The sequence below is a fragment of the Lepisma saccharinum genome, chromosome 21, assembly GCF_977018435.1.
Source record: "Lepisma saccharinum chromosome 21, izLepSacc3.1, whole genome shotgun sequence".
NCBI lineage: Eukaryota > Metazoa > Arthropoda > Insecta > Zygentoma > Lepismatidae > Lepisma > Lepisma saccharinum.
The window spans coordinates 57,566,347-57,584,245 of record NC_139249.1 but is presented as its reverse complement, the minus strand read 5'-3'; the positions used below and the strand labels follow the sequence as shown (position 1 = coordinate 57,584,245).

At 37.4% G+C, this 17,899-nt stretch overlaps 1 protein-coding gene across 2 annotated transcripts in view; it reads left to right on the top strand.

The window, feature by feature from the left end:
• The window catches only part of Mms19 (MMS19 nucleotide excision repair protein), a 316,830-nt gene that overhangs the window by 226,637 nt on the left and 72,294 nt on the right, over positions 1 to 17,899 (top strand). For both annotated transcript variants that reach the window (XM_083142473.1, XM_083142472.1), the window contains exon 11: positions 10,154 to 10,523. In XM_083142473.1, the coding sequence (XP_082998599.1) occupies positions 10,154 to 10,523 (370 nt within the window). The remainder of the gene's footprint in view (positions 1 to 10,153; positions 10,524 to 17,899) is intronic.

Sequence of the window (17,899 nt, the reverse complement as noted above, 5' to 3'; positions counted from 1 at the left end):
GGGTGACCCGAACATGAATTTGTTATTTCAATTTTCTTCTTCCAATGGACAGTTATATGATATTAGTAGAGGCACATATTTGTGGTAAATAATAAAGCAAAATTTTGGTACACAAACAGAGTCAATTTTGGGTTCCAAAGCGGTAAATGGAATAAAATTTCGCTGTTAATGCTGTGAAAAAGTGGTATATAAAATAACATTTTGGTTTTAAAATTGTGAATATAATCTTAAATTTGATTTTAAAACTGCAGTTACTACACAAAATAAAACAAATCTCTTCTAATAACACATTTATGTCATTACCAGAATATTAAGTTTATTCCTGAATAAAGGGGTCTATTTTTGCTTCTCAAATATTTACGGCAAAATTAATCTATTTTCCTCGAATTGCATAACTCACAGGATAATTCTGACGTCAGAAAGTGTTGCGGTGGTAAATAAACTCTAAATTTCGTGTTTATAGTCTATTTAACATTTTGCAGTTCATTTCGCATCATTCCGTGACAACACAGGGTAGGAAAATTCACCTCACGCCTTTCAGAAACATGAAAAATTAACATTACAATGTATTATTTCACATTTTGTGTTTTCGTCAAAAACAAAGTATTCACGCCTCTAGATATTAGCATTACAATTGATCATTTAGCATTACAGTTTTTACATAAAAGTGCAATAATGATTCACAAACTATTAATACTTTGTATTTTCAACGAAATTCACCTTTGCGGGGAATTGTCAGTTAAAGTAATTCTTACAAAGAACTTGTGCTAACAAATGTGTCACTTGAACAAATTCCCCACTTGTATGATCTTGTGATAATTGCACACAAATGTTTCACAATCAATTGACAATAGTTTGAATGAAATCCTCATTTGCAGGGAAGCCGGGATAATTTAACCTGGTTAATTTAAATCATTTGCATTATTTAATTTTGTATGAGTATATGTCTATGTTTATCCATGTAGGGGCATGAGGTTTTAGAATAAATAACATCGTTTGACTTAGTGTTAACTCTCTGTATACAGCACAAGGCCACAAAACTAGGTTTTTGACATGTCTTAGCATTGTTAAATTTAGAATTGAGAAATATAATATGATGGCTCTTCACAGTGTCCATTGTGTACCATTTATCTTTATTTTCGAAAAACGTGAGACAGAAAGACAAACCCTGTCGTAGAAACATTTCCAGAGCAGCCGGAAATGAAATCACTTCAGCAGCTGATAGTTTTGAACAAAGCCATTTTATATAAATTTTCTCATGTGGGAATGAAATATTAATTTGTAAAGTAATTGTGTATAAAAAAGGTTATCAAATGAACTGCAATAATTACTGTGCAATTTCTCTACTCTCAACAACATATAAAATATTATCTAACATTCTTTTAGCAAGACTACCCTCATATGCTACTGAAATTATAGGTGATTATGAATGTGGATTTAAACGTAACACATCAAATTTTTCACATTAGACAGACACTTGAGAAAGAGAGGAATATAATCAAAATGTCCATCAGCTATTCATTGATTTAAAAAAAGCACATGATTCAGTCAAAAGGGATAAATTATATAATATATTAGTCGAGTTTGGAATACCTAAGAAGCTTGTTAATATGATAAAAGTTAATATATCTGACAAATTTACAATTCATGATGGGTTAAAACAAGGAAATGCATTATTTCCAATGCTCTTTAATTTTGCCTTAGAATATGCCGTTAGGAAGGTAAAAAAAAACGAACGTAGGACTAAAATTAAATGGTGTGACTCAGTTGTTAGCATATGCAGATAATGTAGACTTATTAGGGGATGATGTAAATATGTACAATTAAGAATAATGCTAAAAGATTTTTCAAAGCAGCTAAGGAGGTAGGTTTGGAAGTTAGCAAAGAGAAAACTAAAAATATCTTACAGGCCGAAACCAATCAAAATCTAATTATTGATAACTCGTTTGAACCAATTTCCAAATTCAAGTACTTAGGAGTAATACTAACAAATGAAAACGATATTAAAGAGGAAATAAACAGCAGGCTTAATTTAGGAAATGCATGTTACTTTTCTCTTCATAAACTTTTGTCTTCTCATTTAATATCTAAGAAACAGAAAGTTAAAATATACAAAACAGTAATTTTGCCTGTAATATTATATGGATGCGAAAATTGGTCCCTTACATTGAGAGAGGAACTTAAATTGAGAGTATTTGAAAATAAGATCATTAGGAGAATATTTGGGCCTAAAAGGGATGAGGAGACAGGTGAGTGGAGAAGGTTACATAATTTAGAACTACATAATTTGTATTCATGTCCAGATATTATTAGAATCAAGAAGACTTAGGTGGGCAGTTTATGTGTCATGAATGGGAGAGAAAAGAGGAGTTTACAGGATTCTTGTTGGGAACCCTGATTGTAAGAGACCTGTAGGAAGACCAAGATGAAGATGGAGGGATAACGTTGAGATGTACCTAAGGGAAATCGGTAGGGATGGAAAAGAGTATATAGATCTTGATCAGGATAGGGACAGTTGGAAGACCTGTGTTGCTGCATCCATGAACCTTCGGGTTCAAGAAGGCTAGACAGTTAGTTAACCTTTTGAGTCCCAAAGCCATTTTCACATGTAACCCCCTTGGTCCCGAGCCGATTTTGAGCAAAGTGCAGAGTTTCAATTAAATGAGTGTAGATCGGAGGCTAATTGCCCTAGAGAAATGAGTGATATACCGTTGTATGCGGAATGAACCAGAGATTCAGACTATATGAAATTTATGCCAATTCGGCATATATGTGGCGGGGGGGGAGGGGGCTAACTCTCAAAATTCCAAAATTTCGGGGAAAAAATGGGGTCCCCCCAAGAAAAAAGTACATGACAGTGTCGACATGCACATGGAAGTAATCGCTGACATGTAAGGAACACACGAATATTTGCATTATTATCATATGACAAATGTAACGTGAGTTGTACCCCCAAAAAGAATGGTCGGCACAGCACACCACTGATTCAAGCTTCAAAATGCAGCGGACCAGTACCTTGAAATGACTTTAGCTCAGGGACTATTTGCCCTGGGGATATGAACAATATACCGTTGTACGCAGAATGAAACACAGATTCAGACGATATATAATTTATGCACATTCAGCGTACATATGGGGGGAAAGGGGGGAAATCCCCTAAAAAATACTTTTTTTTAAAAAAAAGAAATGGGGTTTCTCCCCCTGCCCCCCGAAAAAAAGGACATGAAAAGTTCAACATGCACATAGAAATTATCGCTGGCATGTAAGAAACAGAAAAAGATATGCATCATTGTCATATGGTCAATCTAACGCGAGTTGTACCCCTGAAACGAAAGGCTAGTATGCAACTGTCTCAAGCTTCGGAATTGAGCGAAATGCAGAGTTACATTGAAATGACTATAGCTCAGAAACTAAATGCCCCAGAGTTATGAACGATATACCGTTGTACCTGTGATTCAGACGATATATAATTTATGTACATATGGAGGGGGAAAGGGGGGAAATCCCCTGATATATATATTTTTTTTTTAAAAAAAAAGGATATCAAAATGTCAAAATGCACAAAATGCAAAATTTATGGAAATTCACGTAGTGTAATGATATAGTGGGGTCAAGTTATGGTTGCACGCGGTATTTAATTTGGAAGTGGCTGCGCGGCAACTGCAACTAAAAATTAAGACTCGTACCATATATTACAAATTCCAAATTTGTGTCGCACTTCTCGCACGATAATGCGGGAGTTTACAGGCAGAACGTACGAGAAGCGCGAGACAAAGGCCCTGTAAGAGAATACACGTATATATATATATATATATATATATATATATATATATATATAAATATAAATGCCAAAAGGGTCCGGCAATGAATAGCACGCTATGCCTTCTCCATTACAATAGTTTGTTTTCGTAATTAAATTAACGTTATTCCCTCTCTCATTTGTATAATTGCTATTCCCGAATGATCTCTTGGATTTTAAATTGCTATTTGACTCGTAACGTATACTTCGTACATTAGCTTACAGACTAGAGTTTCAAGGTAACGGAAATATACTGTTTAAATTTCTCAATTATCAACAACATAAATACATTGTGCACATTATCGTATATTTCTTGTGTCATTATACGAAAACGTTAAATTAAGGGGCAAAAGATTGCACTACAAGATCGACGAAACGCGACTTGTCTGTTCATCAAATTGTGGTACGCCAGTTCATAGATTATTTATATGTGCACTATGCGTTTATAGTCAGAATAAGCATTTTTGAGCACAAGGACCAGTAAACATAACTTAATTCAGTTCGCACTCGTTCGCGCACAGTTTTCCTTCTTTTTTCTTTTAGCGTAAAACAGTATAGGCACACTTAGTCTGTTTAATATGCCCAAAAAGGGGGGTAAGGGGGAGAGTGAAAAAACAACAGGTTTTCGTCGCCTTAATGTCTGATAAAAAGGGAACGTGAAATTACGATAAACGTACGGCACAGTGTTATTGCATTCCTAAAACACAGCGAAGAGTTTTTACGTACCTAACCAATAATGTTCAGCCTCTATAACCATATGACACCGCACTCCATTTGTAGTCCTTATACTCTTTGCCGTGGCCCATCTCACGAGTGGCACAAATGGTAGGCTTCTATTCAGCAGGCAGCATGGTAGGTACGTCTCTCGCCGACGAGGAAAAGATGTAAGACAGCCAACTGGTTGATGCCGTTTCGTTCCAGGCGATCGAGCATAACTGACTGGGGACTGTGCGCCGAGATTTACGGCAAGCCCACATGTACCGAGTTTGCCACTAGAGGCAGCACCGGTAGAGCTATCAAGGGCGACGCCCTCTGATAGCCGAAAATTGAACCATGAGCGTATTTACGTCAATTTTCAGTTTATGTAAGGTTTACAAATATCAAGGTATTGAAAACGTTACAGTAGATGACAAAAAAGTCCTTGGAAGTCTTGTCACTTCACTCAAAAAATATCCTCGCACTTGGGCACAAAAAGACACACACCTATGCACAATTTTCACGGATGAAAAGCTAGAACGCAGTGAAAAATGAGCGCCGATTCTTGCAGCTGCTTGAAATTCTATTTTTAGACAATGCATGGTAACCTGTGTTTCGACTTGTGCTTGTGCTTAAAAACAAAGGTTTCCTTCGGCGTGCCTCGAAATTCCATTTTCACAATGCAGATTGAACAACCAGTCTTCCCCCTCCCCCCACCCCACCCCCTGTTTGCACCCGCACTGGAAACTTTCATTTTGACATCGGATACTGATAAACAAGCTTCCTTCGAATGCAGTTACCAGGCGGGAGTGAAAAGCATTGCTTTAGAACAACAAAGCCGGTATTCCTTTGTCGGCAAAAATTTTCCCTTGAAAAGAGACGCAAAAGATAAGTCCCTTTTCCCACCTTTTCACCCTCCATTTTCATGAAGAAAAAAGTGCAAGAAACATTTCTGTTAAATACATGTGTTAGGAACAATATAAAAAAAATCGAAATCCTAGCCAAAAATAGAAAAGTTATAAAGTAAAAAGTACGACCTTGACACAGCGTCTCGATCGAGATGCTTGGGACCGCGAAGGTTACATTTGGGTATTTTGACAGAGATGCTTGGGACCCAAAAGGTTAAACTAATTGAACAGTTAATATTATATCCTTCATACAAGTTTGATAGAAAATTACTTTTCCAGGGTGACTTCTCACTGGGAATTCCTGGAATTCAGCATGAATTATTGGCTCCGAGAATTCTGCATGAATATTTGTTCGTAGATGTAAAAAACTGCAACTGTAATAATCTAGATCTAATTGAATTTATACCTATTTATAAATTCCTTGAAGCAAGTTTTTGACAGTTTAACTTTTATTTGTATCGAGGAAGGAACAGAAAGCTGCATGGAAAATAAAACAGATTCAATTCATTTACTTTGTTAGTGTCCTTTGCAGAACAATCTATTACACAGATCGAAGGTTATTGCAAGATAAAATATCTTGAAGTTGATTAGGTAAATTTGGGTTTCAAATTCTTATAGAATTAACATTTTTTTAAAAAAATTAGTATATCATGTAACATTTGTAACTTGTACATGTATTTCGAGTCTGAATATGTCAATGGCAATGTAAATTACACACCCTAAATTAAATATTTTAAATATCATCCTCAGTTCAACCAGTTGTTAGTTTAACCGGCCGCTCAGTTGAGAAAAAGTTATTTGATTTCTTCTAGAATACAGTATACCCTTCTTTTAAATAAGTGCATTACTGTATGAAAGATGTAGTCTACAATTGTTTATTTTTTAAAAAAATATGTACATACTGTACAGTGATACATACACAATAGTTTTCTGTGCTCTTTTTCCACTCATCTTGTGAAGTGATGTATTCCATTACATAATTCGGTTAACTGTACATTTCGTTATCAGTGCAATGGTGGTCGGTTAATAGAGCACCCACTGTATGTAGCATTTAATTGAATTGAATTAGAATTTTTGGATAGGATTGGAATCACACAGATCCTTTATATTGTTAATATCTTTGTGTGTGGGTTGGTGGGTGGTGAGAGGCAGTAATACGTGAGGTTGAAATAGAGAAAACAGCTGCTTGTACAGTTTAATTTTTGGAAAGTTTGCCTTGAAACTGGGAATTATACCTGAATTTTATCATGGTCTAGAGTGCCCACCCTGTTTTCCATTATTATTATTAAATCAAGCTTTCCCAGAAATCAATTGTTCAATTTATGTACTTTTGGTCGCTTTTGTTTTTTGTCATTTTGAAACACATGATATCTCCAGAGATAACCACCTTAGGCCTGCTTTAGACGTAAGCATTTTCCTTTGCATTTTTCTTAACATTTGTGTCATGACCAAAATGTTTCCATGTAATCTTTTGGCTTTTCAGATGCCATGGCATATTTCATGGCATTTCTCAAGGATAGAACCCGTCCTATATCCGTAGCATAACCAATCAGAAACGACTTCTTGGTCACGAGTGAAGATGTAATGGGGGCCGTGTGAGATGTAAACAATGTATCACTTCACATTTTTAAAAACTGATAACTATTGAACCGAGAAGAATAATGTTTCGTATAAAACATTATTGTGTATAAAACAATGGCACTGCTTAAATACATACTTTACAACGTTTACAGTACATGTATGGAAGAATATGTGAGTTGTTTCAATTGTAAACACCGTGAACTCAGCATAGATGGTGTAACTCAATGTGCCTTTCATGCTGCAATTGCAAAGCTAACCGAAAAGTTACAAGTTACCTGAAATGCTTCCGTGTAAAGTACTATCTGCTATGAGATTTTTGGAAGCATATACATAGCATTTATGCTAGCAAAAATGTTAAAGGAAATGCAACAAGTTCCAACGAGGATGGCCACCAAAATTAATAGAACAAAGAAGAAATAAACAGTTTTGCGGATAAAGTGAGTACTAGTTTCTCCATATTTATCTACTACCGCATCTCTCTTCTAATTATGAATATCTTTTAAGTTGATTAGGTAAATCTGAATTTGAAATTCTCATAAAAAATTATCAATTTTTTAGTAGATTAATATATTCCATAACGTTTGTGACTTGTGTTTGTAGATGTATTTCCAGTATGAGTATGTGCAAACTCCACACCTTAAATTAAATATTTTAAATATATATAACATTTATTTGAATTGAATTAGAATTTCTAGATACATTGGAATCACACAGACCTTTAATATATTTGTGTGTGTATGTGTGCGCATGGTGAGAGATGGTAATATGAAAAGGTTGAATTAGAGAAAACATGTGCTTGTAACCTTGAACTTTTGAATTTGAAAAGTTCGCCTTGAAAACCTGGGATTATACTCGAATTTTATCGTGGTTCCAGAGTGGCCATCATATATAAACAAACACTTTGGTGTAGGGAAAGCCCAAGGTTCGTTAAAATAGCTCAAGTAAGAAAAGATTGCAGAATATACTTTTTAGGCACAGTTAAGCAAAATACGTGCCAACCCTCAAAATAAGCTTTTGTAGGCACTATAAAAATGCATTTTTGGACTAGAAAAGCCATGAAATGGACTTAAAACATTACACCCTATGATTTACTACTAAGGAATAAAAAAAAGTCAAATAGGCAAAAATCTGCACCCTATTCATAACTCATCTAAAAATTGAACAAGCTTTATTTTCCAAAATATTGATTGAATTGTTGTTTTAAGTCCACTTTATGCACAGAAAGGCTAATCGGGACTGGACCTATAGTTTAAAGAGGAATCCGAACCACTGTGCCATGTGCCTCCACTGTTTATCGAACCCGGGACCCCTTGATTACAAGGCGAGGACACTACCACTGTGCTATCGGGGAGGCTTATTTTCCAAAATAATGTGACACCTAATAAAGCAGCAGAAATTAATAATTATGATATTAAAATGAAAGCCTGTTTCTAGATGTAAAATTCAAATAAAATATACATTTCTATCAAAATAAGTTCAAATGCAACAATCATTTTTATGAACAAGTTGATAAACTCAGTACAGCAGATTTCTTTTTCACAATGGTAGCAAACGTGAGATTTTTCTGGGGACTCTCTTGAAGACGTACAGGAGACTGAGTTGAATAAATGTTGATTTTTTTTTAAATTTCAAGGTTTAAAAATTATTTTAAGTGCACCATAATTGCAATGGATGAAAAGCTTCATTTCAAAGCAGTGGTATCAGGTTCTAGAATTCCTTACATACAGGGAGGTCTTCTTTGAATCTGGTGTGATACGTACACTCCATGCAACTGCTAGCATCTAAATTTGTATTTAATACAGGGATTTTCAAAAGTTTTTCCCACATTTAGATTCACTATAACTTTGTAACAAACAGATATATTTCTGAAAAATAAAGTTTGTACGTGACATCAGTCTTTAAAATTTTTACCTGCCAACACTGCATGTCTGTCGTTCTCATTGCCACACCTACAACTGAGCACCATTTACATCCTGCAATCTCGTCCTGAAACCCAGAATGGCTTTCCAGTGCTGCTCACCCAAAATGCCCAAGATGACGGCAGATATCTTTGCTTTGAGGTCATCCAAATTTCTTGGCTTTTCTGCGTGAACTTCCATCTTGACATATTCCCAAAGCCAAAAGTCACATGGAGTCAGGTCTGGTGACCTTGCAGTCCATGATGTGGATTCTCTGCAGCCAGTCCACTTCTGTCTGCAAGAACCAAATGGTGAGGGGCCCCATCTTGCTGCAAGTGCACATCATCCTTGATACAAAGTGCAACCAATTGGGGAAGGAGAAACGTCTGCAGCATGTTAAGGTAGATAGCGTTGCAGTATCTTCCTTGAAGAAGAGGATCCAACATAACACACCACACATACACACAAATACACCCCTCTCGTGGGTTTGGAATTCACGTGGTGCCGGTTCACCTTCCTAGACATGTGGAAGGTAGCTACATCTGAGAACATGATGTTCCTTCTCCTGAATCGATGCTATCTTGGAATCACCTGATAGCTTGCAGTCATGTGATCCTCTCAATGTGCAGTGTTGTCAGATAGAACTTTAAAAGATTGCTGTACAGTACAAACTTTTATTTCACTTAAATATCCCTCTTGATAACAAAGTTATAGTGAATTTAAATGTGGGAAGGACTTTGGAAAACCTGTATTTTCTCACAGCAAATACTGCTTCTATTGGCTGATAACTAGATCAATATCATGTTCCTGAAAATCACATTATAGATATTAGGGATGGGCCGATATGAAATTTTGGCCGATACCGAAAAAGTACCGCCGATATTCTACCGAACTGATATAAAATTTGAAATGGTCCTTGAAGAACCTGAAAGGTTCATTGACCTCCTTAATAAATGTGTGTTTCATGGTGACTGCAGTGCAAAAGAAATTGCATATTTAGGCATTTACTTTTTTAGAAAGTAGGGCATGGAGATTACCCATAAAAATTATAACAAAATGGCAGAATTTTGCACTAAATTATCATATATATATATTAGATATATTGGATTGGTAAAATAATCGGTAAATTTACCGATAAACCAATACACCGATATGCCTATATCGGTCGATACCAATAGAGTACCGATTAATCGGTCCCATCCCTAATAGATATTCTGTGTGTATGTTTGTGTAATAATATATAATAGTGTTACATTTTGTTTCTTTATAAGGGATAGGAACATGTGAAATAGATGAAAATGCATCTGTAAGAATGGAGAGATGTCTGTGTGCTGTAGGAGAAATAGCAACAGTACAAAGTTTCATTCCTCATGTAAATGCATGGCTGGTGGACACTCTTGAAAACCCAAAATTGAAGAATCACCATCTTGCAATACTGGATTGCCTATCTCATGTTGTGACGAAAGGAAGAGCAGTTCAGGATTACCTTTACAGTGAGTGTAAAATTGTGACAAAGATAATACAGTGGTGTGTTACAGGTGTTTGTGAAGAAACAGATAGACTGTTGTTCAAGAATGACGCAGTGCTAAGTAAAGCAGCTACAATCATAAGGCACATTGTTCAAGAGCAGCAGAATAACAGGTAATTTTAAAAATATTTATCATCTGTTAGTCTTCAGGCCGTGATAACTAGGGCTTGGAAGTTGATGGCATAAAAATGTTAAAATTATTAAAAAATGACCTAAAAATATTTTTTGCTTGTAAAATGAAAGTTTTTTCATAACTTACAACAGAGTAGCTGAAAGATTAGATAAAACCCGTTGTTTGGTGTTTTAAACTACTGAAGCAAAGGGTAAAAGAAATAGGGAGTTCCTTAGCAAGAGAGTGACACATCATGTCGATGGATTGGGCATGCAGCTAACCATTACCATATTGATGTGTGCAGAGTAACGATGGGTGCTCGCATTGAGCATTTCTGAGTTAACTTTGCAATAACTATTGTCACTTAATATTGGACAGTTACATTACATATGTGTAAAATTGCATCTTTTTTTGACCATTTATGAATAAAATATAACAAGTTGAAATCACTCAGATCATTTTCTAACAAGGGTGTATTAGTATTTGTATGAAAGCAACACGAGTTTTTCCATGCAGAGATGGGATGGAATTGGAAGTCATAAAAACCAAATTGAAAGATTGTGGAAGCATTGAAATTTCATCCAGTTCATTTTTGTAACTTTTAGGCTGATATATTTTGAAAATCAAGCAAGGTATTGATGTTCTGTTTTGTTAAGAATGTAACCACTCATAAAAGATGGGCCCAAAAATAAAATTGCCACCAAATACCAAACCTCATCCAACAATAACAAGATAGACACTACAAGTTTGCACAGAGGCACGTTATGCACAAAGCGTAAAATATTGCAGTACTCCCATGCATGCACAACACAATGTAAACACAGTAGTTCCACAAAGTGTGGTTTCCAATGAAGGCATCTTCACATTATTTATCTTGTAGAAAATGGGGGGAGGTGGTTAGGGTTCAAATTATTATTATTATAACTATCATTATAGGAGAAAGATGTAATTTGACTTTGTATGTGTCATATTTTGAATATTATTGCTGCCACTATTTTGTTTCTTTGTCATCAGAACATAATTGAATTCTAAAGTAGGAGTTTTTTAAGGTACTGTATTCATATTATTTTTAAAGGAATTACTGCTTATATGTTTCTATTTTGGTCATTTTATGTCGCTTTTCTACCTTGTGGTTTAAGTGTTACGATGAGGATGTACCCATGCTTGACCAGAGTTTGAACCTAGCACCCCAAACTTCGTAACACGTTGCTCTTACTACTACTGCATGGTGTTAGTGTAGTATTTACATTTAACCAATATTCGGTGCCATGGACCCCATGTAATGTTTAGTGACTGCGTATAATACTGTTAAGTACTTGATCAGTTATGGTTGACCCCCATCCCCTCCCCCAAACATTTTTCTGTGTATGGCCATGAGTGGAACCCCTGATTTTCTGTTCCCATATTGTACGTTTTCCTTCTTTAACCTTCATCCATCTAGGTCCTGATAAAAGACCATGTTAAATAACAGGTTGTTCATCTCAATCTTATGTTTAATGAACTCCTGTTCCCTGCTTTATATGTTGTCCAAGTCATGCCAATGTAAAAAAATTGCACCAGAAGCCTGTTCGGTTGCCTCCTCTTTTCCACTTCCTTGCTTGTACAGCAGTCTCATTCACCATGTGACCTCAATCTTCCAGCAGGTAAGTGATTCTTGGGAGCTGAGGGGAAGAGACATAACTGAAAGAGGAGGGAGGCACAAGTTGCATTAGTCCCTTGACCACCAAGAAATAGGAAAGTATTACTTTGTACATCCCCCATCAAGTAGAAATCAGTCGAGTCTTTTGCCTTAAAATTGGCAAACAAGTGTGCTGTTGCCAATCCAAAAGTTAACACTGAATTTATTGTGAATCTTCGTCTGAAGAAGACCCCGTTAGAGGGTGGAAACTATATTTTTTGGTGTAAATTTTTTATACAATAAATTTTGCCTTGGGTCAGCATTTTAATGTTTTATTTACAAACCAATAGATGTTAAATGCTGCATTTTCTAGGATTAGAACTTTGACTCTCACAACAATGACATTACCTAAACTGAAAGTAATGGTCTCAAACACAAAGTTTTATGCATCCTAGAGATACTCTGGCACTAGCTCCATCTACACCCTCAATGTAGACAATCCTCTAGCACAAAAGTGTTCGATTGTTGTGCGTTACCACATGTTCATGCTTTCCGTTGAAGGGTTAATTCATAATATGCTGAAAAATATAGACTTTGTAGTCATTTCTTACCTGCAATTGAGTTTCACCCCTCCGAATGCTTTCCTCCTTTTTACCTTTCCTGCATGTTACAGTTTTTTTTATTTACGGGCCCCTAAAAAATGTAAAATTGGGTTCCACTGTATTTTATTAGTAAATCGGTGTAATACAATTCACTCTCGTGGTGGTTGTGTGCAAAAGATGCTAGCTAATGAAAATACACAGTAATACTGATTTTTCATTATGACAATACATATAGAGGGTGTCTACCAGTCAAGAATATCAACACAGTCAAGAATTTTTGTTATTTTTTACAGAATAGTGAATTTACATTGTTATATACCTTTACTGGTATTTAATAAAATTGAATATTTGGAAATCTAAAATTGTATTGAGTTATGTATAGGATTTGTTCCGTTTGTTTCTTACGAATTACATTCTTGTATGCGTAAAGTTTAGTAAAATATTAAATACAGTAATGTGACCATTCCCTATACAGGATGAAGTTTGAGGCATTAATTTTTATATGCATTAATAATTAAAACAAATGTAAATCTCTTGTTCAAGTACAGCTTCAGTTTTCATCTTAACCAGCTTTGTGGTAGGGGTCTTTTGTTAAATAAAATTATATATGTTTTCGTAATTTCCAGCTATACCTCAGTAGGGGGTGATTAAATAAATGTTAAGATAATGTACTCCTAAAAAAGGTCGCCAGACCCTGTAGCGAGTGGTTAGTACATCGTGCTGCGACGCCAAGGGTCCCGGGTCCGAATCCCTCTCGGGCTTGGTTGTTTGTGAATGCCCATTCATCAATTTCATCATTTCATCACTCATCTCCATCTTCGCAAATTAGCCAAGAGGCACAAAACGCGAAGTAAAATAAAGTAAATCAATCAATCAATCAATCCTAAAAAATGTCAAGAATTTTGGATTTGTTATTTTGGTGGACACCTTGATATATTCAACAGGAAAAATACCTTATACAGTCAACTCTCGATTCTAAGACCCCGGATTTAACGACCCTCTCGGAGTAATGACCCTTTTCCCGGGAACCGTGAAAAAAAAAAATCAAGGAAATCAGCCGAAAAATACGTTTCTTGCACTCATTTTATTCGCTGTGTTGCAATTCCCTTCACGAGCGATCTGCGGGTCGCAAGTGGGCCTGATCTAAAAATAGACACCACCACACCACGCTTGAGTGATATCCAATAGCACTTGACCTCTGTCATCCCCTCCTCCAAGCACAGCGACGGTCGCTACTTACGCGCCAGGCTTGTTTTGCCATTGTGATTTCGCTTGCAAAATGAGAGATGAAATCGTGAACGCAGTGCAGAAGGAAGGTCAAAATGTTAAATCGAAAAATTTGAAAGGCATGCAAACCTGAAAAGGCTATGCTGGAGTGGTTTGGCCAGCATAGAGCTCAAAATATACCTATTAATAGACCAATGATGCAGAAGAAGGCAGACGACTTTGCCCTGAAGTTGGGGATAGATAACTTTAAATGTTCAACGGGTAGCTGGAGCATTTCAAAGTGCGTCACGGAATATCCAGCCACAAAGTCGTCGGCGAAAGTGCATCGGTCGATACGAAATCGGTGAGTGAGTGGCTGCCGTTGGTACAAAACATCCTCAACCGCTATCCGCCTCAAGATGTGTACAACGCTGACGATCTGGGGATATTCTACAATCTGATGCCAGATCGCACTCTTGCCGTGAAAGGGGATAAGTGCAAGGGTGCAAAGAGGAGTAAAGAGCGTCTCACCGTCCTTCTGTGCTGCAACATGGACGGCAGCGATAAAATGAAGACCCTCGTGACCGGAGAGTTCAAGAAACCCCGAGGTTTCAAGGGGAACATCCTGCCTTGTGATTATGACTTTAATAAGAAGGCATGGATGACCTCGGGGGTTTTTACGAGGTGGCTTCGAGGTTTCGACTCGAGGATGGGTGCGGCAAACAGGAAAGTCGTGCTCTTCGTCGACAATTGCCCTGCACATCCTTCTCTCGACAATCTTCGGAACATCGAGCTGGTTTTCTTACCAAAGAACACCACCAGCGTGCTTCAGCCTCTGGACCAGGGGATAATTCAACAAGTGAAGGTGAAGTGCCATGAGATGCTTGTGCGGGGTATGGTGTGGAAACTTGACATGGGGCAGTAAGTCAAGAAGTGGGACGTGTTCAGTGCCATGGGAGGAATCGTCGCCAGTTGGAGGGCTGTGAGGCCTGAAGTTATTACAAACTGTTTCCGACATGCCCACTTTGTCCCACGAGTCGACAAAGAACCTGCCGTCGGTGCGCCTTCCGCTGCCGCCAAAGACTCAAACAGCCTGCCGCCAGTGGATGCGGAGCCCCAGCCTGCCCAATCGACAGCGCCTGCATCTGTCCCCCCGACTTTCTCTCGTCCGTGTAACGAAGAAACTTGGCAGAGTTTGGCCCCAGGTTGCACGTACGAGCAGTACATAACAGCGGACAATGGCATTGCTGTCTGGGGCACCCTCGATGATGTGGATATAGTCAGAGGGCAGCAGGAATCTAGCGATGAAGAGGGGGAAGAAGAAATTGAAGAGCCTGAAGATGTCCCCACCATCAAAGACATTCTCAAAGCAGGGGATGTGTATGAACGCATACTGAAACACAGGGGCGCCAGTGAAGAGATGTGGTCTCATTTTTACAAAGTGAAAGACTTTGCAGAACAGTCTAAGAAGAAACAGACATCGATAATGGACTTCTTCAGAAAGTAGTGGGGAGGGGGAAGCAGTGTGTGTGTGTGTGTGTGTGTGTGTGGTGGGGGAGGGGGACCAGTGAATTTGATCAAGGACAAACTGACAATTGATGAAAATAAGCCTGAATATTGCCAATGGTGAGTAGACTTATTGGTGTTTTGTGTTTATAAAATTACGTGTTTTTGTCTGTTTAATTTTCTAGCAATATTTATTGTTTTGTTTTGGTAATGCGATATTTTACATGGTTAACATATATGTGCATATAAGGAGGTAGAATTATGCATCTATGGCCTCCATTAAAGGTGTCATCCCACCATTCGCTTGGACTGACTTGTTTACTGACAATTGATAAAAATAAGCCTGAATATTGCCAATGACGAGTCGACTTATTGATGTTCTGTGTTTATAAAATTACATGTTTTTTGTCCGTTTCACTATCTAGCAATATTTAATTATTGGTTTGTTAATGCGACTTTTGGCATGGTAAAAATATATACATGTAAGGAGGAAGAATTATGCATCCATGTCCTCCATTAAAGGTATCATCTGGACTGACTTATTGGACGATTATGTTGCTTTTGATTTTCGTCGCAACTGCAATAATTGCAGACTCCAAGTTTGCTCACTTAGTGAAAATGTTTGAAAAAGGTCAAATTTGATACACAGAGGAAAAAAGTACTACATATATACCGTATTTATGCGTATACAGTATAAGGCATGCGCTGGTTTTTATTCAAGTTTTGCGTCTGAAACATTGCTCATGTGTTCATTGACAGCATGGGAATGCGTTAACGCGATGGATCAAGGAAACGAGTTTGTCACCCTTACGTCTGAGACATCTGGTGGTGAAACGTCCGAATTACTAGCAGCCACCAACGATAGTTTCGCGAGCAGGCCCAACGCAAGAGTGTGGCTTATTAATAAATGAGAAATCATCTTTTTAAATTTCGATTTCGGCTGAAAAAGCTATGATAGCCCAGAACCTCCCGAAAAAAGTGTCAACTACCCTTGAACCCACCCCAAGAGAAATTACTGGTGACGCCACTGCTTATCTCCAGGGAGCGGTTGTTCCTCGATGTGCTAACCAACCCCCCCCCCCCTCATTGAGATAAGCAGTGACGTTACCAGTAAATTTTCTTTGGTTGGGCTCAATGGAGGTTGAAACATTTTTGGTGGGCTTTGGTTCAGTTGTCGTGGCCAAATTAGCGGTTAAATTTTCACGCAAATCAGGTGGCATGAGCGTGATATAAAAATGTGATTATCAATTTATACACATGTCCCCCTCACACACACACACGAATGAACGAACGGAGACTGAGACAGAACGGTAATTCTAAAAATCAAGCATATGAATTGGTCATTAAACTACAAGGAAAATGAAACTGAACTGCAGTAATATGAGATAATTTCTAAATTATCTGCTCTGTGGTAAAACTCTTCGATAGCGAAATTTTTCATTTCATGCGCAAAATCTTCGACTTCAGCATTTACAGATATCTCTCTCTGTAGTAAAGTGTGTACCCAGAATTTTCATTTCATGCGGGGAGAGAATCTCTTGTCAATACTGATTTCTAGAGTGCCCGAAGAAAATAATAATGTACTTTTGTTTTTATTATACACAAGCAAATAGAACACGTTACTTCTAGTTTCTATTGTTACACAGAAACGAAGCATTGATTCATACTACATACACAGAGCAGTAGGAGAAAAATTACGTTTCATTTGACGTCACTTCCTTTCGATAGATTTTCAACGACTTGTTCAGAGATTATTGCACAATGCGCTGAGGGCTTTACTCAATTTCTTCTTCTTCCTTTTTTCTAATTCCAGTCATCTAAAATTTATATTTTTGCATCGCTTCTACTTCACTATCCTTTCCAGTAGTAGTGACGATCTTCCATGTTCCAAATCTCATGTTGTGTCTTCTATGCAGATGATATTTTATGTGTTACGAGTCCAAGCGAGGACGCTGTTACCTCGGGACAACTGGTCCTCCCAATATTTGTACCCCCTTATGAGGAGAATGATAGCTGGGTTATAACACCCCCCCCTGCAATGGCTGTTTGGTTTGATTTGCTATATTTTACTTCGCTTTTTGTGCCAATTTTGGCTCATTTGCGAAGATGGGGATGAGTGATGATGATATTAAGAAATTGATGAATATACACTCACAAATATCCATTCCCAGGCCAGGATTCGAACCCGGGACCACTGGCGTTGTAGCACGATGTGCTAACTACTCCGCCACAAGGGCCGGCTCCACGGGTTCTTATCCACTATTCGAAGCACCCCTTCTTACATACTAAAGGGAGTTCCTCACCCGGCACTTGAGGGATCATTTGATTTTGTGCAATTTCACCTGATTATGATCTTTCAGGTGCATAGATAGTTTCCGATTGTTGGCGAATCGTTTGCTTTTACAGTCCTAAGGGGTACAGTGAGGACATGAGGTGAAACTAAAA